We start from the raw sequence: 22,475 nt of genomic DNA, 5'->3' as shown, positions 1-22,475 counted from the left end.
ATTTATTATTATCATCAATGTTAAACATAGTTGTGCTGCTGATTATTTTTTGTAGAAATCTTGATACAATTTTCCAGCATTCTTTGATGAACAGAAAGTTCAAAAGAACAGCATTTATCTGTTTTTATTGACACTTTTGAGCAATTTAATGTAATCTTGCTGAATAAAAGTATTGTTTTTTCTTACTTCTGAATGGCAGTATATATACAAATCATTTTAACTTATTACTTAATGAACTGAATTAAACGTAGCTTAATTTATGTTAAAACTAATAAATAAAAATATGTACTGGTCTTTTCATTTTCACAAATGTAAAACATCAGATTTTAAAATTACAACCTCAGTTTCTTTCTTAATGAACACATACACAACAATAATGAATCTGTTATTTAATGAATATATCTTATTACTATTATTTGTAGCTGTTTTTTATATTTAAATATTAATTATTAAAAATTTACTTTAGTTAAGACAAACTAAAAACACTTGTGTGCTAGTGTTGTGTATATACAAAAGATTCATAAACCACACCACAATCCAAAATATTCTCTCTGTGAAAAACAAAACAAAAACATAAACAGACATAATTCATAAAGAAACAATAAAGGACTTACTGTATAAAAAAGCAAAGTTAGGCTCACATGACAGTGACAAACACCTCTCTCGGGACCTAAAACAAACTAGGAGCAGTGAGAAGAAAAAATGAGGAAAATAGAAATTATTTGCATTGCATTAGAAAGTCAATATATATAGCAGTAGATGATCATTCTTACTCATGCAGCTCTGTACGGAGCGCTACAGATGGCAATACAAGCAGAGGACACTGCGTGCCAAGTCAACCAACAGGAGTCACTGAGCGGTATTGAATAAATAGCCCTCCATGTGTGTCTATCACAGAAAAATGACAGGTGGTCAAAATATAGCAGGAGACATGATGAATCCAAGCAAGACATCCGGGAATTAAATGCAGTGTAAGCAATAGGCTAGACAAAAGGAAAAAAAAACAATGAAGAACTTAAGGTCTGTGGGGAACGTATCTAAAAGCCGAACACACATTCAGTCTTCTCCCCTACGATCAGTAAACAATAGCTGCAGAGGTCTGGTCTGGTGATGACGTGATCTACATTGGCATGGGGGTAACCATGGAAACAAATACACTCAGCAGCAAACGGTTTATATAGAAGCACAACCAACACCCCCCTCCACACACGCACACACACACACACACACACAGATATACACACTCTAACACCCACACACATAGATACGCAAAGGGATCGTGCAGCAGACACAATCCATAGTGGAATAAAAAGGAGAAACACAGTTCCCATCTGGCTCCTGGAACGTTTATAGGCATTTTCTGCCTTTTGTGTCTGAAGCAAATATGAAATCCATTTCTTTTTTTGCAGCGTTTCCACTGAGATGCAAATTCATTGTATTGAGCTCTTTAAAGCTGTAATCTCTAGCTGGATAGCCAACCTGAAATTCAACACACAAACACATATTAACCTAAATATAGACATATTCCACAGCCTCCACACTGTAAAATAAGGCAGACTCTACAGCCTACACACTATGATGAACTATAGTCTGAGATTAAAACAAAGTTAATACACAACACTTTTAACAACAACAATGGACAGCAATAACCGTTGACCTTTTATTTTGGACACATTAGAAATCTGGATCCCTAAAGGAAACATTTTTCCTCAGCAATGAATTAGCTAATGGAAATATAGATTTTTCTACGTATCTTAATAGTTTTGATGAAAGAGAACAGAGTGCAAGAGAGAGATTACCCGGTTAACAGCAGCCCTACACTATAGGGTCGGTGTTTCATTGTGCTTACTCGTATGAGAGGATTACGCTTTATGCCGGATGAGTTAAATCAGTGTGTTTTTGTTCTGCAGACTGGGCCCAATATTGCACTGCACCTTTGGATTTCCATGAATGGGAGTTCCAAAAAAAAACACCTCTCCGTCTCGTTCTCCAACTCTGAAACACATAGCTGATGTGATTAACTGGTTGTATATATTTCAGAGAAAGAATGACAAAGACAGGGCCACAGATGGGAGAGAAAGAGCGAGAGAGGGAGCGAGAGACTGAAATCATGGGCAGAGGATTATCCGGACCAGTCTCCCTCCTCATGCAATATAAGTCTCATTGGCTTAATACATTGACTTTCTAAAAATAATTCATGCACTAATAGTCATTATATTGACCCAAAGTCTGAATTATTCAAACAAAAGCTCAACAAAAAAAAGCTTAAAATATAATAGTCTGACACACATAGGCAAGTAATCAGTTACACAAACACACACACACACAAACACACACACACACACACACACAAACACACACACACACACAGAGAATGGCAGCCTATCTGGAGAATATCAGGCACATAGCAGAGTGAGATAGTCTACACTTGTTGAATACCATTTAAGGATCACAAATGCGTCCCTCTATCTCCCAAAAACCCATCCAATGGGTTCTGTGAAATTATCTTCTTTAACTATAAACATACTGATAAGTACATCTGTTTTTTCGTCCCCATAAGCATAAAGACCATTTCCTTCAATTGTCCACCAGTCATAACTTAAAGACCACCAAATGTTTAGTTGTGATAGCTTGAATGACACGTCCCCAAAGGTGAGGTAGTTTTTAAGAACGAAACAGCCAGCATAAATATGCGCACAGGCACCATACTGAAAGACCTGGCTCATTGACTCGCTTCGCTCTTCATTGATAACAACACTGCGTCGACTGAGCATCCTCAAAAACACGACGCGCGCTTCCACGGCATGAAATGGACACTGAATAATAATGCAAACCGCACCGTAAACGGCAAAATACGGATACGCTCTTACCTCTCAGATGGGTGAAAGCGGTGGAAATGAGCGCGGAGATTCGCGCAGCATCATTAATATTCACATCACAGCGCTCGCGGAGACGCGCGCGGAGGAAGAGCAGGCAGCGGGAGACGCTGCAGTCGCTGCAGAGCCGAGCTGCGGCCCTCCATATGAGCCCGCCTCTCTCTACTGACAATCACAACGAGGAGGGTCTGAGTGCGTGCGTGGCTTAATATGCTCCGTCTTTCTCGCTTGCGAGTATATTTTTGTTTCGTGACATCCCTTTTGTGTGCTTTTCAATAGGTGTTGACGTGTGACGTATTGTCTTTCGCGAAGCGGATGGTGCGATGCTTTGCTTCAGGTGGCAGCTGGAGGTGTAACCTAGGCAACGTATCTCGGGTAGAATGGGGTGGAGAGGGATGCGCTTTAGTGCCCTCACCTCTCTCCAGTCCCCTGAGCGCTCACATTAGCAACTGCGTCATTTCCTAAAGCAAATGAAAGCACATACTGGATGTTTTGCACCTCCAAAAAGAGGGTCTGTCACAGTTTGTGAATCTGACATCATGAGATGTTTTCATTCAGTTTCCGTTTCCTTTCTTTCTTTAAATTCCTTATTTCTTATATTTTTCAATGTTTTAAAATCCCAAAGACTGCATATTCTACAAGTACCTGCTTCCATCTAGTGGTGCTTAACTTTAGTCTGCATTGTTGTTCACATCAACAGCGCCACCCGTGGTCATTATACGCAAACGCAGCATGAGTTTTAGAGGCCTTTGGTAACTCTATTACTGTAGAATTTTGGCATCTCCTTGATAATGAGACTCTAAAGTCCTACATATATATATATATATATATATATATATATATATATATATATATATATATATATATATATATATATATATATATATATATATATATATATATATATATATATATATATATATATAGTATTTTTGTTGCTAAAGTGGTATTTCTTTACAGAGGTTGGTGCTACTGTTGGAGTGGCGGAAGCTGGTATGTGGTATGGCTGCTGCTGTGAGAAAAAAGACATATAGGCTGGTTGTGGTTGATATAGCTTCTGTTTCTGTGGGAGGGGTGGCATAGATACTGTCCTGACAGAAATTAAATTTACACACATGCATCTTATGCTCAAGCTTAAGTTTGACTTCAAACAACTTAATATCATTGGAACCTCTGTTTTCCTTAAATGACATTTAAAACTTTTCCAAATAATACTTAAATGCATCTCCAAACACACACTGTTATGCACTTTTTGCTGATACTTGAACATGTCCCTAATTGACTAACCTCGTCCCACACCATGAGTCCTCAAATTTTGCAGTGTGCTATTACTTATATAGATTTATACCTGAAAATTACATAGATGTACATTGAATGAGGGACCCGAATATCATAACTGAACTATTCTGTACCAGTAAATAATCAACAAGTTACATCTGCAATACATCTGCATAAACAAAAAATTGTTATGGCAAGTTTTGCACCACTATTTATGTTTTGTTGTTGTTTTAAAAAAATGTCAAATTTACACTTAGGCTTGAAAACTATATGTAATCAAACTTTTACAGATTAGTTTTAGCACTACAAATTGTCACCCATATTTTGCAAAGGAAGTTAGAGTTTACAAAAGCGTTTAGTGCTGTGATCAGTGTGGTAAAAAAAAAAAAGGCTTCTATTGTGAGCGGGGAGATAAGAGTTTCACTGTTTCATCCACCAGAGATCTGTATGTATGACCACTTCCTGTTTAGTCATTGCGTTTGCCCTACTCTTTCTTGCTTTCTGTTACCCAGGAGACTGCATAGTTCACTGAACAGGACTGAGACCCCCCTAAAAAAGAAAAACTGTTGCAACACAGAGAACAGTGAAACACAAAGCAGAAAAAACTGCGCCCACAAGCATGTACAATGCAACACTGTTATGGGACTGATACCAAATCATCAAGACTGCTACTGAACTGTTCAGCTGAAACAAAAAGTAACTTACAGTTCTGGAAAAAAAAAATTCACTAAAAAAGTTAGTGAATTCTTGATTGTCTGGATTTCTGCATAAATAGCTCCCAAAGTGAACTGATGCTTGGGAGGGCCTTTGGATTGATATGTTAGGAAACTTTTTTTTTTTTTAAATGCCTCTACAAATCATGGTTGATATACTATTCAAAGACCCAAACATGTCTACTATAGTATGTTCTTGAAACAGCTGTCTTGTATGACTGAATGACACGTCAAAATGACTGGAATAGTATGGAAAAGTAATCTTTCAATCTAGTGCTTTGAAGCCGGAAACGCGAAAGTCCTAATTGACAAACAGGAAGACTGAACTGCTGGGCTAAGTATTATGACTCTAGTTCAATGAACTTTGCAACAAAACTACTGTTAAAATTGGCAACACTGCTAATCAGTAGACAATACTCACAAACACATAATGAACTAATGAAGTTTTTTGATAAATTTTGAAGATATTGAGATCGTTAGCAAGATTTGATTTTTTAGCAAGCTTTGAAATATGTGTTGTGTGAATGTGAGGTGCAAATCTGTCATGGGAGGGTGCTACTGCTGCTAGTCTTGATTTCTTCAGTTACTCACAAAATTGCCACTAACAAAAAATAATTAATATTATGATATTGTAGCCCTAATGTTGTGTCATTTCTATAATCAGCAGTTAGCGTCTGGCTTAGGCTTCACTAGTCACTTAAGTATCACAGAGTTCACACAGGCCAAATTTTTGACTTATGTTGATTCTTTAAACCTATACTGTTTCATATGGCTTTGTAAGAGACTGATTACTGTGTTATTATTTGTTTTTGGATTTTGATTTTGTTTGTTTTTGAGGAAGCTAATATGTAATTTAATACTGATGAATACAACAAAGGTTTTATTACTTGATAACAATTCTCAGTAACTCAAATAATTGTTCTCTAATATCTTAAAGTATTCTTGATAATTAATGATGTGTTAACATTATAAATATTTATACATGAATAGTGAGCCCATTCTACTTACATATTCATATGCAGTTATTTCCATCCTACAAGCCTTCACTATGGCAAACTGTCATTCAGTTTCACTTGTTTTAAGATCCTTCATTTGCAGTTTTGTTTTTCTTGACCTGTCTTAAAACCACAGTTTATATTGCGCTCTGACAGCTGGTATAACATTTGTATTAACGTAGTAACTGGTGTAGCTCAAACAATAAGGCATGGGGCAAGCAATCTCAAAGTCTTTTCTCATTCTCAGGGAATGCAGGAACTGATCAAACATATAGACTCTTAAAAATAAAGGTGCTTCACGATGCCATAGAAGAACCTTTTTGTCTAAATGGTTCAATAAAGAGCCTTTAACATCTGAAGAACCTTTCTGTTTCACAAAAGGTTCTTTGTGGTGAAAGAAGGTTCTTCAGATTATAAAAAGGTAAGGAGGAGATGGTTCTTTAAAGAACCTTTGACTGAATAGTTCTTTGTGGAACCACAAATGGTTATTCTATGGCATTGCTTGAAGCACCTAAGTACACCTTAAGAGTGTACTTGCAATTGCTTTGGATTAAAGCATCTTCCAAAAGCATAAATGTAAATCAAAAATTGACTAGGCTAAAGAGTTATAGAAAAAAAGGTATAAATGCATCTGAATTCTGATGCAAAGGTTAGCTACATAAGCACTGCTGTTGCGTTCCATTTGAATGCAGTTTTTGGAAAGTTCAACCTCCCTTGCCTGCTCTGATGCCTGCAACAGGATTTTAGAAAGGGTGAACGTCCGCTGGTGCTGTTATAAAAGTTAATGTCTGGTTACAGTCTGCAGCGAGGAGTACTTGGGTTGATGCCGAGAAGGACACCACGGGGGCGGGGCTAATCGCTTCGTCCCGCCCCCATCACTCAGTGAAGAGAAAGAGTCGAGATGAAGAAAGTTCAGGAGCACCTGAAGCAGGAATGAGCAGCATCGCACCTCAGCAGCGTGTTCATCTTGCACGATAGACAGTTTTTCTAGATAACAAAGTCTCTGAGAAATTAACCAAATTATGAAATGACATAAATATTTTGGTTTGTTTTTTGCAACTATGGGTCAACATTTTTTACTTCAAGCCAGTGTCTTCCGTGCAACTGTTTTGTTTGCTGTGGTCGTTTCGGTAAGTTCTTTTTTGTCTCTCTCTCTCTCAATTTTTCTATCTTTCTTTTTTCTCGTCTTATTAAGTGTTAAATGTTGATGTTTAGATCTACGTTGGTCTCCCTTTTCAAAGCTGTTTTTTAAAAGTAGCAGCTACTAGTTTCGTGTCTCTGTTAAAATAAATCAATCATGCTTGCTTGTATGACATCCTGTGTGACTGAACCTCATCAGTTTCTAAAGTTCTCTTAAGACTTTTAACTATAATTTAACGTCGTTTTGGAACTGTTTTGTTCTACTTTTAAATACAATTACACGATATGACGTATGTGCTGACATGCTTTTGTATGCAATAACAAGAACAACGTTTGAAAGGGAAATATAAGCAAATTGACACATTTTGTCTTGGTTCATGGAGAGTTGTAAATAACTTATTTTCCTACTTACAAACTCTTCCCCAAAACATTTGACCGCATCCAAAGCTACAGATTAGTGCACAATAGTGATGTTAGTAAAATGATATTTCCACCTATCTGCTTAATGAATACGACTGTTCTAAGATGTCTGACATCGGCGGCTTTTCATGATGAATTTAGGTATGTGCGAACATTTTCCATTATGTTCTCTTTAACCAGAAGTGCAACCGTAATCTATGCAAATTTCTTAGGTTCATCTCATCTCAGTCGGTTTGCCTTGGTGTGACAGATAGAGACTGGCAAGCTGACAGACAGCAGGGATTTTTGAGATTGGCTTTGTCCTGACAGTGATTTATTGAATAAATGTTTCTCCTATTTTCAATAACCTCACCCAGATACAGGATTCTGACCCCAGTTTCTCCATGTGTAGATGTGATCGTGTCATATGATATCATGTTTTACATATGAAGTTTGCTTGTTATGTGTTGTATATAACCGTCACCTTTGAAGTAGTGCCTTTGTTAACCTTATTAGCTGCTGGTGTAACTGGGTGGAGACGTCGTGGACAGTTTTGTCCAAACCTAGATAAGGCTTGTGATTTTAAGGAATGCCCTGCACTGATTCACAAGAAACCAAATGATGATTCCACTGCCTGATATAGAGGAAATCTCTGTTCTCTCCTCTTGCGCAAATGTGCGTGCCAAATGGCATTAATCCTTGATGTGCAGCAATTAACACCACCAGGAAAGTACAGTGTTTTGCATGAATGTCTCATGAAAATAATGCCCGGCCCACTTAGGAAGAATAAACCACTGTTGGCAGTAGAGGAGAAAAGGGGAAACTGTGACGTAGAGGTGCGGAACAGGGAAAAGAAAAGGTCTAGATCCCCACCGTTCCCTCTCTCATTTCTAATCACTGCAGCCATCTATAGTGATAACCATTATTATGGGTGGTGTTTCTATTTGAAGAAGTATTTTCCGAGACATTTTTTGGCCATGCAATATCTATTTGTCTTCCATACTAGAGCTTTTCCCATCAGGTCAAAACTTTAATCAAATTATATATTCTCACAGAATGTTGTGTGCATTATGTACAATAATAAAAAAAATTCCCACGGCATTACATTTACCCTGACAATATTTCCACAGTCAAGTTGTCTAGTATTTTTCTGTCAGCCATTTAGAATCACAACAATGTTGAAAATTTGTGATTTATTTTCAGTGAACTGGTGAAACGGTTTTGCAATTCAGTCTGAATCATACAGTTCACTAACTATATAAGATGATGTGGTTTCTGAGGTAGCAGATAAGATACAGAAAACATAAAAAACACTGGATGAAGTGAATTTTTACCTATGACCAATTGAAACAAATAAGATTTCTAAATGACTATCAAAAACAATACTTTATCGCCATGTTTTTATGAATTATTCTGTACATGGTATATGTCACATATGGTATGTCTCCTCCACAATTTTTTTATTTTTATTAATTAGTACTGTATAATATGTTAACAGTTTAAACATACTCTTATGTTTTATTATGTGCTCATTTTTAGTGCATAATATTTTGTTAATTGCATGTTAACATAAAAAAAAATTGTGAACATTTTAGAAATGCTTTGTCTTTACAGTATAGTGGCTGTAGGTTAAAATTAGGTGTCCTCACATTATCTATTTTCTGTATTATCTATATCTATATATTATTTGTATCACAATTACACTATTTTTTAAACCACTCATATAATTTATTTTATTTTTTTGTCCTTAGAAGATGACTTTAAAAAAACCATGTATTAGATGAAATTACAGTTATTTATTTAATAACTTTTTATACTACTGTATCTGTACATTTCTTGATAGCTTAACTAGCTAAATTTTTGAGTAGCTTTGATGCTCAGTGGTGCTCACTGGTTAAACAAGAAAGTAAATAAAACAGAAGCTCTGCCTGAATTGTGCAACTTACTTGAAAGCGTGCTTCATTTCTAAAGTTTGGAACTTCAGTACATTTCCCCAAGTTTGGAAATTAAGTCATCTGTGAGATAAAGTTCCTCTCTGTGCCTTCCCAAAAATGCTTGTGTCCAGTTGTATATAATGCCCTCTTGTAGAAGGATTCTGGCCTATTCCGGAGTGGAATAGATTACACACACACACACTCACACAGTTCTGTGTTCAATGTAAATTTTGGTCCATTCATTCACATTCAATGGGTTATTGTATGTCACAGCTAGTTGAAATGCGCACAAACTTGAAATGTCAGGCGTCAAAATAAAATTGCACAAGTCATAAATAAACAGATAATTTAGCATTTATGCTAATATGCCATTAAAATTGAATTGTCAGAATGCTGCTTTGTTTAATTATGCTGCACTTTTGCAAAGAATAAGCAAGGCAATGTTTTATTAATTTACAACAATTATGACAGTATTTTATGTTACAAGTATTGTGTACAACTGGTCATTAGGTGAATATTGCATGTATTCCTATTCTTCTGTAAAAACACTTAGGTGGAGTTTCAAATCAGTTTTAGACTGTCATTCATGTAGTTGTCAGTCTATGTCTCATTTCCTGTCCTGTCTACACAACGTCTCACCCTTCATATCTCAAACTCTGTCAACAAAAGCTCTGTAGTCTTTAGTAAAAAGCATTTATACAGAAGTTCAAACATACTGTACATGCACCTCTCTCTCAGGCATACACGCACCGAAATTTAAAACGCCCACTCAGAGGTGTGTTATGTGAGGTAGCCTTTCATCATAGCTGGGGAAAGATTGTAGGTTTATCTGTATGTTGCCCAGATGGAGAAGTAACAGCAACATGCAAATACGGTGTCTGTCTCGGTGTATTTGCATGCATTTAATAGGCTGTAAAAGGCCTTGTAGCTCTATAGGAAGAGCAGGGCTCTTATACAATCTGCACTGTAGTGATGCAAATGTGGAGTGGAACTTAAGCACAAACTATTTGTTTTATTTATTTAGTGTTTTATTTCTCATTGCTCTGTGTACATACACTAGTACGTGTGACAGGCTTTACTGTATTACAGTAATGCTACCCTGTTTTTAAAGAGCACCCTAATAGCACCCCTAGAGTATTTACACTTGTTTCTACAGACAGATGTGATGATGATCTCTGTGCAGTGTGTATTTTGAGCTCTCTGACCCCCTTTAGATGGGAACAGTCGTCTTAACACAACAGGGTGTGTTGCTGAAACAGCTCTTGTCTCAATTCAAAAAGAAGAAGTTTGAAGTTTTTGTTTTAAAAAAAGTGTTAATCTGACACATATTGGACATTCTCAGAGAACAACTTTAGTTTGACTACAGGAAAATTGCTGAAACATGTTTTAACCTCAAAGACTGAATGTTGCAGCCTGCTTTCAGTTTACTGAACTTCCCCATGCCACATTTACATTATACTGACTTTTGAAAGTACGTTTGCAGCTGTGTATTACCAAGCACAATTAATTTTTTTTTAACTTGTCATTTAAAAAATGTGGTAAATGCTTTAGTCTGAATAAAATCACATCAGTCTGATTTTTTTGAAGTTGGACTAACAGGCCAAATATGAACTCTACTTTTAGTGCTTTGGTGGTAGCAGTCGAATCATAGGCGCAATCATATCATAGAAGGCCTGTATAGATCTTTGTTTTTTATATGTTGTGCAAAATTGTTTGGTAGTACAGTTGACACATTCTTCTAGTTTGATTTCATAGTGTAATATCTGGACCAAAGCATTAGCTACTAGAGTCATCGGAAATGAAGTGGCATTCTGGGTAAGGTCTCTTTCCTGCGGGCAGTGGAAGGGCTGATCTGTAGGGCTGCAGATAAGAAAAGAGTCCATAGAAAACATATGAGTGTGTGAGTACAAGCATTGCACTATCAAATACAAATGGAAAAAAAGGCTATTTCAATTCCAGAGTTTGTCATTTTCATTAGTACAGCTGTAATTTGCAGGTATTAGGGTAACATATTGGGTATACTGTATAAATGAATCATGGGTCTTGTAATTTTCATTGAAAAAATATTCAGGTGATAATTAAAAGTAGTGTGTATATTTTATAAAAGAAATTGTGGTTGAGTGCTGTATAGAAAATATTGAGAACTTTTCACTAATAAAACCAAGAAATATTTTGTCTTCATTTTTTAAGGAAGCTTGAATTGAGGAACTGATTAAACTATAAAAAAATAATAATAAAGAAAGAAGGCTACCTATTAATTTTAAAAATTTAGCTCAATTTTGCAGTTTTATTTTGGCGGTGATTGTTGCTTTGCATATGGCTGAATATGGAGAGTAAATATTGAAATGAAGTGCTACTTTGTGTTTTTGTTTGAAGGGAAACATCTATTAATGTTTAATGTTCAGTTTGACATTTGAAAGTTTCTGTTATGTTGAAGTTTCTATTGTGACCTTTGTGCAGAAGAGTAGAGCTTGGTTATGGATAAATGAGTTTGGATGCTTTGTTCAGTGAGCTTTTCTTCCTACTTGAGATGTCTGGCTGTAACAGTCTTTTAATTGTACAAAATTATTTAAAGTCAAATACAAACTCAAAATCACAGGCTTTTGAGAATCAACTTAAAATAAATGAGCACATTTCATAATATTAAATTCATTGTTCCATAGATTAAATAATTTATTTAATTCAGATTTTGCATGATTTATTCCGGTAGATTCCTTTAGAAAATCAAGTCTTAAAAACTACTATAGAAATATAGAAATGTTATCGTGGATTTTATCTTTTGCTTTTAGAACAAATGAGAATGCAAAAATGATTTTTGTTATAGTTTCTGTTCGATATTGGAAGAAGTTTACCCAACTGTGATGAACCTGGAAATGTGAAAAGGGTCCATTGGTGCGTGTGGTTTACATGCATCACTAGACATGTGGAACTAATGATTTAGTTTCAACAGCTAGTTAGATATCATTTGCACTTAAGTTCCTAATTCCTATTATTATTTTAAATGTACATAATAACTTCCTTAATTGACAGCTGAATTTCCTTTCTGCCATGTCTGTTATTTTGGCTTTGACATAAAATCAAGAATGCTGCATGTCTCTTACCAGGAATTAATAAAGCCAAAGCCTAGATGGTACAGTGTTTGTAAACCGTTTCAGCAGTATTTGGAGTAAGCCTTCATAAAAAGCATAGTTCACCGTGGACTCTGTATATCCCTGTCCCAACTGGCACACTGGCCTTCAATTGTGTGTGTTCAAAAAGACCAGCGTCATTTTCTTGTCAATTGCCCACCCCTGTATCTTGGACTGTGACAAGGAAAAACACATGGGAGGAGTAGAAGGCACCCATTTACTTTAAAAACAGTTTTCTGGCTAGTCAAAGTAAAATGTGTGCATAACAGATGCTATGGATGTTATATCAAAGGCAATTTTATCCAGGTCTAAAAATATTTATGATGCATATTGGTGATTTAGCAACATATAAAACCATGCAAATCATTTATCTAAATATTAGCTTGAATTGGTAAGCTAGTTTGTTTATTCCAAAATAGCAGCTATAGGACAAAGTGAGCCAAATGCTGTGGGGTAAGTTGAGCCAGAGTTTTAACTTACCCCATCATATAAGGTACTGAATTTAAGTTAAATCTCCAAAGTATAAACTGGTATTTTAGTGTAATATATTCCTTCATTCTAATTCAGTTTTGCTTAAACATGCTACTTTAGATACCTTCATTGTACTTCTGTCTCATTTTCCCTTATATTGAGGACCACATAAGAAAAAAGAAAATCCTTTTTGTATAACAAAACCGAGGTTTGATAATTTGCAGTTTAGGTTTTATTACCTTTATTTAACCAGGAAGAAACTCATTGAGATTAAAAATCTCTTTTTCAAGAGTGTCCTGTCCAAGATAGGCAGAATACAACCATACATGCATACAGACACAAAATACACACAAAATAATAATAACATAAAACAACTGAAAAAAATCCTTTAAAGTTTACTGGTAAAAATGGCTTTTTAATGCTAGATGACTATAATATACAAAACAATAATCTTGTAATAAAGGTGTCTTATCTCATTAATGCAATTCTTTTATGTATGGCATCAGCAGGCATGCGGCACTTGTTTTAAGTCATGTGTGAACTCAGATGAGGACTATCAAAGAGGCTTTATTAGTTACACACTGTTAACACCAGTAACAGTTATTACAAACAAAATAAGCTGTCCAAAGTTTTTAGATTTAATCATTTCAAAAAATGATTGGATGGAGATATGTGTTTGTATTGTTTGTATTCTTTCTCTTCATTCTTACTGTTGCACGTTGTTTAGTGCCTAGAATCTAACCACAGAGTTAAAAGATGTGTATCGTTGATACCAATACAGAAGTTGTGGCTCAAGCAGAAAAAAAAGATCAGATTTCCTTTACAAATTTGACAATGAGGATGTCCCAGATAAGCAACCAATCATAGCCAGGCGGTGGGTGTCAGTTTCATTATAGGCCAATGAAAATACTGCTCAGAAGTAGGAAAGAGAAATGGGTAGAATAAAGAAATGTAGTAGCATATCATGCCAGGCACTTACATCTATATACTTTATACACCTACTCATCCTTATTACCATTCCCCAAATTTTAGAATAATACTGAACTCGTCAACAATTAATAATAATAAGAAATTAATGTATGGGGATCAAGTGGTGACCCAAAAGTGTTAATCAAAAGTATTGTATATTTTAGCTTTTTCCAAGTAGCACAATTTGTACTTTTAGAAAAATAATATTTTAGCTTTATAAAGTAGGCTACTTAATTGGCCCAACTAATTTCACTAGTGGTGGGTAAATATAGCTTATGGTTAGATTTAGTTGAACTTCAATGCAGGTAAAGAGAACTGTCAGGCCTGCTTGGACTTCACACAGCATTGGCTCAGTGTGCATTAATAGACTGTGTAGTTAACTTCTTCTTTTTTTTTTTTTTTTGTAACATTATACTACGCTGTGTATACTTCCTCTTTTTTCTTATAGAGCTCATTTAACGTCACTGTGGTGCAGATAATAGATCTATATCTGAAACAGATATTGCACAATGGAAGTTGTGCTTTACTTGTAGTTTGAAACTTGCTTAAGCTTGTTACTGCTGTGGATTCATGTGCTGCTAATCAGCAAGCAAAATGAAACCGTAATACATCTGACAAAGTTATGTTGTTGTTTTCTTCCCCAGATCCCTTATGGGCACTCTGAATGTAAGTATAATCATGTCTAAACTCACTTTTCCTGATAAACAGATCTTCATTTGTGCAGTCTGTATCAATTATATTTACCAGTACTTTTAAGCTTAAACACTTGATGTGATTTGCATCAAGTGTTTAATGTGATTTGCATCAAATAATGTTGGGCATTTCCCTATAATATTCTGGTTTTGTGTCTTTATTTAGGTGCAGTGTGCCAATATAAGTCAAACCCCACAACCTTAGACATCACTATATTTGTAGGAGACACCTCGTGCAGTGTGCAGAACGCCAGCATTACAAGTGCACAGAATAGCATCACAGTAACTGGACTGCTGCCTGGAAACACGTATTACTTCAAGATCAACTGTTCAGTTGTGTGTTGCGCAAACCTCTCCACCAGTAAGTCTTTACCACTTCTAAAAACGGCTTTGAACATTAAGGCCATTGTTGCCCGGAAAGGATGAAAATAATATTTCTGCCTTTTTCCCCTCAATCACATTCATCATATCACTCTTTCATGCATTTTTCTCATTCTTTCAGTCACTCACCTTCTCAATATTTCTCTACTTGCACAACAGATTATTCCAGCAATCTGACTATCACGCAGCCCAACTCCACCTCAGTATGTCTGAACTGGACAGGCCAGTTTCCACTGACCAATCAGTCTTTTACTCTCCGTAAGTCCTAGCCAACCACAATCAATAATACAAAAAAATCATAATTTTTTACATTATAGTGTATCAACTGAACTTAAAATAAAAATATTTTTGGATCTGGTGTGTTTTAGTTAGCTGAAACAACACCATACTTTTTATAGAGTAGCATGTTTGTTTAATTTGAGTAAAACATGAATAATTAAAAAACATATATGATATGTGATATTGTACAGTGTTTCTAAAAACATGAATGTGTACAGTTACAGGCAATTGCATTAAAGAAAACCTGGTAACATTTTACTAATGTATAATGCATTATGAAAGTAGTTTTAATGCATTAATTATGCCTTGTAATGCACCTTATAATCATTTCATGAATAATTGTAACCAGAGTTAATGCATAATAATACGGTGGCCGAGAGAGCTCAACGTGCTGCAACTTAAGAAAACACATGCAAATAGCAAAAAAAACAAGCACCAGCAAATTAAGAAAACATCTTCAACAGTTTAACAGCGCATGTGCTGCAAATGCTCACAACACAAACAAATAAAGAAATGCATAAGTAGCACAGACCACAACAAAATTACCCCAACAAAACGAAAAAAAATATTTTTTTGGGTGTATTGATTACCATTTGTATAACCAGAGTTGTACAAATACCATGGTTAAACTTTGGTTAGTGTAGTAAATCCATGGTTAATTTGTGCATACCATGGTTTAACTATAGTAACCATTTTTTGTTTTTAATATAATAAATATTTTTATTAATAAATTTTAATAGTAAAACCGTAGGCTATGGTTATTTTTTGTAAGGGAAGTTGTAAAATTAAGTTAACCAGCTTACATAACCTTTCACAGTTACAGTAATTGTGTATTTCGTCAGCTTATTTAGGCTAATAATCAAAAAAAGAAAAAAACTGTAAGGAATCGTATGAGCAGGATGTTAAAATAAACAAAAAACTCACCTTTCAGAGCAAACATTGATAAATATGTCCTAGCCATGTTCGTCACTTTGCGGTTCCCTTTAACATTTCCGAGTTGGTCTGTGCCTATTTTCAGCGCGTTTCTGTTTTTGCAGCATGCTTCTTTATTCTTTGTGTTGTGAGTATTTGCAGCACGTGTTGTCAAATTGATGATGTTTGCATAATTTGCAGGTGGTTTTTCTATTTGCATGGGTTTTTTCATTTGCAGCGCTTTGAGAAATCTCGGCCACCGTATAATAACACTTATTAATTCATCGTTACACTATGCATTTTAAATTTGGTTGTAATTATTTATGACAAGAAATAATGTATTACAACACACATTATGAATAAATATAATGCATTATACCCTTTAATAACCCTTTATAATGAATTATACCTAACGGGTTTAAATAGTGTTACCAAAAACCTTAATTTCTAAATGAAAAATCTGTCATCATTTACTCACCTTCATGTTCTTTTATGGCTTTCTTTCTTCAGTTGAACACAAAATAAGATATTTAACAGAATGTCAGGGGCATTTTTCCATACAGTGAAATGAATGATGACCAGAGACTCCCAAGTTCCAGAAATAACACAAAAACACCATATGACTTACGTTTTAAAAAAATCATACAGTATGATAGCTTTGTGTGAAGAATCAACCAAAACTTTAGAAATGTTTACATTTCTCCCTCCGTTGAAACTCTCACATCTCACTTGTGCATATGCATATTCAAATTGTTGTGCATTAAGACAGTTCTGACATAACTGATGCCGAATTCACTGGTTATTGCATGTGACCTGACTGATTGCTACAAATCATATTGGAATATGTGCATGCACAAATTACATTTGAAAACTTTTTTCCTTTTTGGAGCTTGACCGCTTTTGGTAACCATCCACTTTCATTGTATAGCACAAAGCAGCGTAAATGTTTTGCTAAACATCTCTGTTTTATGGGAGTAAGTAAATAATGACAGACTTTCATTTTTGGGTGTCCATGTCCACATTCTCACACTCACACACGTCCATGTCCACTCTCTTGCACTGACAGGCCCTGAGTCTGTTAGTAACCTGTCTGTGCACTCCATCACTGTGAGCTCAGTGAACCTGAACTGGACACTTCAAAATGGCATCAGCCTGTATTATAGAGTAGCTTGGGGTGAAAACCTGCTTCTCACTACTAACCACACCTCCATGCTAATCTCACAACTTGCACCCGGCACCAAATACACCTTCAGCGTCACCTCAGTGGCCTCTGATAACCGCACTGAGGGGCGTACTGCTGAGATTTCCCAAAACACAAGTAAGTGCTATAGACCGAAGAGAACAGGGAGTTTCAAGGTGTCTTTATTGTATTGTGGAGTAAATCAAAGGTTTGTGTGTGTTTACTTTTATATTAATGTGTATTAATATGTATATTAATGAAAGTCTGATTTCCTTTGTGTAGGTCCAGCACAAGTGGAGAATTTAACTGTGCTGAATTCCAGTAACAGTAGTTTGACCGTGGGCTGGGCAGTCCCTCTTGGTCATGTGGACTCGTATACGGTGAACATATCTGGTACCGAGCTGAACATATCCCTCACCTATAACAGTCCCATCAACTCTTCAGTCATCAGTAACCTCACGGCCGGACGTGTTTTCAACCTCACTGTGACCACCTCCAGTGGAGTCCTGAAGAACAGCTCTAACATAGTGCTGGTTGCAACTAGTGAGTCAAAAAACTTCACACACTCCCCATCTCCATCACCATAACATCAAACACAACCCTACATTTGCAGAACCATCATGTATTTGTGTGTGATATTTCCCTTTAGAGCCTAACCCACCCGAAGCTGTCCAAGTGAGCGGACAGACAAATGTGTCTATTTCTTTGCTGTGGTCGAAACCCTTATCAATGGATGGAGTCACTGTGTCCTATGAAGTGTCATATAGATCTAACCAGACGGGGGTCTACCTAACTTTGAATCATACCAACTCTTTAAACGTGACAATCACAAATTTATTACCCGGCAGTCAGTATGACATAACTGTGGTCACCGTAGGAGTAAAAGAGCTCAGGAGCTCATATGTAAACCTCTCTGCATATACAGGTATTGTAAAGCACACAGCACAGCATGCATTTTACCGAACCTGTTGATAGTAAAAAGTAAAAACTGCAACTTAAATCTACAGTTAGATTTACAGTATATATTTTTTACAGGGTGTATGGTGCATAAGCATGTTTTTGTTTCCGCAGCTCCTAATGCAGTGCAAAATCTGGCCGTTTCTGCTGTGAGCACAAATTCAGTCAATCTGACCTGGCTCCCCCCTATTGGGAACTTCAGCCTGTTCTCCTACAATCTCACCATCACTTCACTTGATCAGACTTTCAGTACCACATCCAACAATTATCAGATTACTCCATTGCAGCCTGGGACTCAGTATAATTGTAGTGCCAGAGCACTCATAATAGCTGCCAACATATTTGGACTCTCACAGCTCATACAATGTAATACCAGTGAGTGTAAATACTATACATCTCTCTCCAAACTGTAGATGCTAAATATTTTAGTGTAAGTTTTGTGTAATGAGGTTTTCAGGTAAGTAATAGGCATTCTGCATTAAGCTTTAATGTTACAGTGCTGCTGTCCCTCTTTATGTGATTGTGTATATAGACTATATATTAAGTGGGAACCTTTTTAATATATGCCTAATACTAGGAATATACAATATATTGTTACCATATTGGTTATTTGTCGACACTACAGATATTTTTATCAATATAAACATTTATCAGGCGACTGTGGAATTATTTTTGTGCATGCTTGTTCTGTGCATGCTTATCTTATTTTTACATTCAGATTTTTTCCCCCTCGTCTAAAGCTCACTTTAAGTTTATCGTTCACACTATATTTTAAAGTCCAATTGCTATTAACAAACCATTAACTATTACTTTTGCCTCAATAAACTCCTAATTAATAGTTAGTAAGTTAGTACAGTACAAATAAACAATACAAATAAGTACAAATAAACAGCCAATATGTTAATAATATGCATGCTAATAAGCAACTAGTTAATAGTGAGAATTGGTCCCTATACCAGATTGATACCAATTAATCTTTAAAAACACTAATAATGTATTAACAGTGAAAAGTAGCCTATAGCAAATCTCAAAATGAATATTCAGTATTTTATACTACATATTATATTATCATACAGTTTTAGACAAAATAGTATATAATTTTATCTGCCATTTATCGTCTTTTAGCCAGATCATTAAAATAATGACTGTATTATCCATATTGTCCAGAATATTAATATTAATCTTTTGTGAAGGTAGCAGCATTAAATCTTTTGACAGAAATGAAAACGAGGCTGTCAGGCTAAAGTACAGTGCGTTCAATGGATTGTAACCTCTTTTAAAACTTCCTAAAACAGTTTCAAAGGTTGTGAGTTGTGGAAATTACACATGATCAAGAACCTTTATACAGTTCCCACCATTTTAAAGGCAGCAAGTCTATCCCTCAAAAGCCTTGTTTTCATTCACTTTAAATTCAATATGGCTTCTACCTTGACTAAGGTCTTTAGTCTTTGCTTACTTTAATTCACACGCATTAATATCTAATAAGTGCAGAATATGATTATGTGCATTCTTTTTCAGAGCCACTGTCAGTGACTAATTTAATAGCCTTTCCTGTTGGCACCACTGAGATGCGCCTTTCATGGTTTCGTCAGAGTGACTACAAATCTTCATATCAATATAATGTGAGTGTAAATGGCGAACGATGGATACAGAGTATCAATGAGACCGCAAATGTCGCTAACCTGATCCCCGGGAACAACTACACCTTTACTGTGCAAACTGTAGCAAATGGCATGAGCTCTGATTCTGTAACCATCTCTGCATTTACAGGTACTTGTTCCTTTTATACTGCAACCCATTAATGGCTTTGTATCACAACTTTCCATCTGTGTTGCTTACAGTTTTGTCTGTTGGTCTGTGTTGTTGAATAGTTTTCCCTCCTCTCTTATTTGGTGTTATCAGGGCTTGGCAAAGCATCCAATATTTCTGCGGTTGGCACTACTCAGAGCATGAGAGTGGAGTGGAGACCGCCTGATGGCACTGTGAGTCTCTACAACGTCAAAATCCTGTTGAACGGAAATGTTTTAAAGACAGAAAACCGAACGAATGCAACAGCTGTGGTGTTCTCAGACCTACTACCTGGAACTCAATACAATGCCATTGTCACAAGTATCAGTGGATCCATAAGGCAGGACAGCGATAGTGTATCCAATGCCACCTGTAAGACCCTTCACACACCCCAAAACAAGCACACACTGTGAATTATGTATGTACAAGCCCTACACACAAATAAAACACACACTACATACTGTTGTATCAGCATATACTGATTTGTATGCACTTTGAATGTGGGAAAAGGAAGTAAGGCCTTTGCTTTCAGAAACAAAGAGCTGACTAATCTGTTTTAACCAGGCATATTACATTGAAAATAGTACTGAAGTGTCTTTTTCAAGAAAGGGTATTGCACTGTTTACACGACTGTGCAGTTTTTAGAAATTGCGCAAGTTTCCTAATATTTTGCACAGTATATGTTACTAACGGTTTGACATTTTAGTAAAAGTTTGAGTTTTAGGTCACCATTAGCTGTTTGTGTTACAGCTACAAATGTTTATTAAACCATTAATGGATTTCATAATTTTATAACATGCATATGAGAATATGAGAATGTCACTTGATGACCTGCAGGTGGTGCTCTATGCCTGTGTGTGTGTATCACAGCTGTGATTTATATTGTTGTCATTCCAGTGCCCACTCCTCCTGGTGAGTTTGTGATAGTTCGGAGCACAAACTCACTGCACATCAGCTGGGCTCGACCACTTAACATGAGCTCAGTATCACACTACTTCCAGTTGTCATACAACAACAACATGCTGAACTGCAGCCAAAACTACAGCTCTCTGACGGGACTCAGTGCAGGTGTCCAGTACAACATCAGTGTGAGGACTGTAGGTGCAATGGGATATTTCAGCTCTCCTCAGTATCTCACTGCATATACAAGTAAGCAATGCACATTTGTTTTTTGTTTTGTTTTGGGGGGTTTTTTGGCATGTTTTGCCCACATGGCCATCCGCGCCGACAAGCAGTGCACATTTGTAAATTTTTATCCATGTGGCTAGCTGTAGACAAGTATCTGATTTCATATGGTGGTTGAAAATCCAAAAGGTTGTAATGTTGCATTGTTGAAATAGAAAGTAATGTCTGTATGCAGACTTTTTGTCATTGAATTCAAATTAATGGTTCTTTGGAAGATGATGATAATTCACCTAAAAATACCATTCAGACATTTTCTTTACTCACCTGTCGTTCCAAACCCGTAAGATCATCTTCGAAACTCAAATAAAGCTATTTTTAATATTCTCTCTTAAGATTATGAACAGATTTAACTTGGTGTTATTCTGGACTTATGCATGCGAACCAATTAGGTTCTCACATGCCAAGCAAGTATGATTGAGATTCTATTTACCAAATTTGATTCTTTCTATGCATGTGTTGATCAATGTTTATATGTGAATAAAAGCCTAAATTAATTCTGTTAAAGTGATCATGTCCTTTCAGAAGACTTGAATTAACCACTCGATTCATATGGATTAGTTTTATGAAGATTTGATTAAAAGTTGGTTGCTGTTGATGGATAAAAATTATGGTATATAAAACGAACTAAAATATCTTAATTTGAGTTCTAAAGAAGAATGAAAAAGTCTTATGGGTTTGGAACGACATGAGAGTGAATAAATGACAGAATTTAAATTTTTTTGGTGAACTGTCCCTTTAGGGAACTTGTATGTTGAAACTTATTATTGTATGCTATACTGGTGGTTAATGCAGTTTGTTAGCGAATAGGACCCTTGGTGCTGTACAGCCCATTTTTGAACAGAACGCTGCTGATATGTATGGATTTTTTGTGAATGGTTTTCAGATCCTACTGCTGTAACTGCTGTAAGAGTGAATGAATATACAGAGACTAGTATAACTCTGAGCTGGCAGCAGCTTGATAGTCAGAAATCCGGTTACTCCTACCTGCTTGCCTTCACACACCCTAATGGCACAGCTGACCAGAAGAATGTGAGTAACACCATGGCGCAGCTACTGTCACTGCAGTCGGCTAGTCAATACAATATCAGCATTATCACACAGACAGCTGGAGGCACCAAGTCTGATCCCCAGTTTATAACCGCCTGCAGTAGTAAGTAACCACACTACATATGGCAACACAGTACTTAATACATACAGG

The 22,475-nt window shown here is 36.0% G+C and overlaps 1 protein-coding gene across 3 annotated transcripts in view; it reads left to right on the top strand.

Annotated features, from left to right (window-relative positions):
- Nucleotides 1–6,754: 6,754 nt before the first annotated feature.
- The window catches only part of ptprja (protein tyrosine phosphatase receptor type Ja), a 29,149-nt gene continuing 13,428 nt past the window's right edge, over nucleotides 6,755–22,475 (top strand). For all 3 annotated transcript variants that reach the window (XR_013785645.1, XR_013785646.1, XM_079444058.1), the window contains exons 1-11: nucleotides 6,755–6,992; nucleotides 14,548–14,569; nucleotides 14,762–14,956; nucleotides 15,136–15,234; nucleotides 17,630–17,890; nucleotides 17,997–18,272; nucleotides 18,419–18,679; nucleotides 19,823–20,074; nucleotides 20,207–20,464; nucleotides 20,990–21,241; nucleotides 22,161–22,427. Coding sequence is in view for 1 of the 3 variants with exons in the window: in XM_079444058.1 (XP_079300184.1) it covers nucleotides 6,924–6,992; nucleotides 14,548–14,569; nucleotides 14,762–14,956; nucleotides 15,136–15,234; nucleotides 17,630–17,890; nucleotides 17,997–18,272; nucleotides 18,419–18,679; nucleotides 19,823–20,074; nucleotides 20,207–20,464; nucleotides 20,990–21,241; nucleotides 22,161–22,427 (2,212 nt within the window). In the remaining 2 variants the exon portion in view is untranslated. The remainder of the gene's footprint in view (nucleotides 6,993–14,547; nucleotides 14,570–14,761; nucleotides 14,957–15,135; nucleotides 15,235–17,629; nucleotides 17,891–17,996; nucleotides 18,273–18,418; nucleotides 18,680–19,822; nucleotides 20,075–20,206; nucleotides 20,465–20,989; nucleotides 21,242–22,160; nucleotides 22,428–22,475) is intronic.

This window comes from Barbus barbus, assembly GCF_936440315.1.
Source record: "Barbus barbus genome assembly, chromosome: 2".
In the NCBI taxonomy this organism is placed as follows: domain Eukaryota; kingdom Metazoa; phylum Chordata; class Actinopteri; order Cypriniformes; family Cyprinidae; genus Barbus; species Barbus barbus.
The sequence above is the reverse complement of the archived record's forward strand: the minus strand, read 5'-3'. Positions and strand labels throughout refer to the sequence as shown.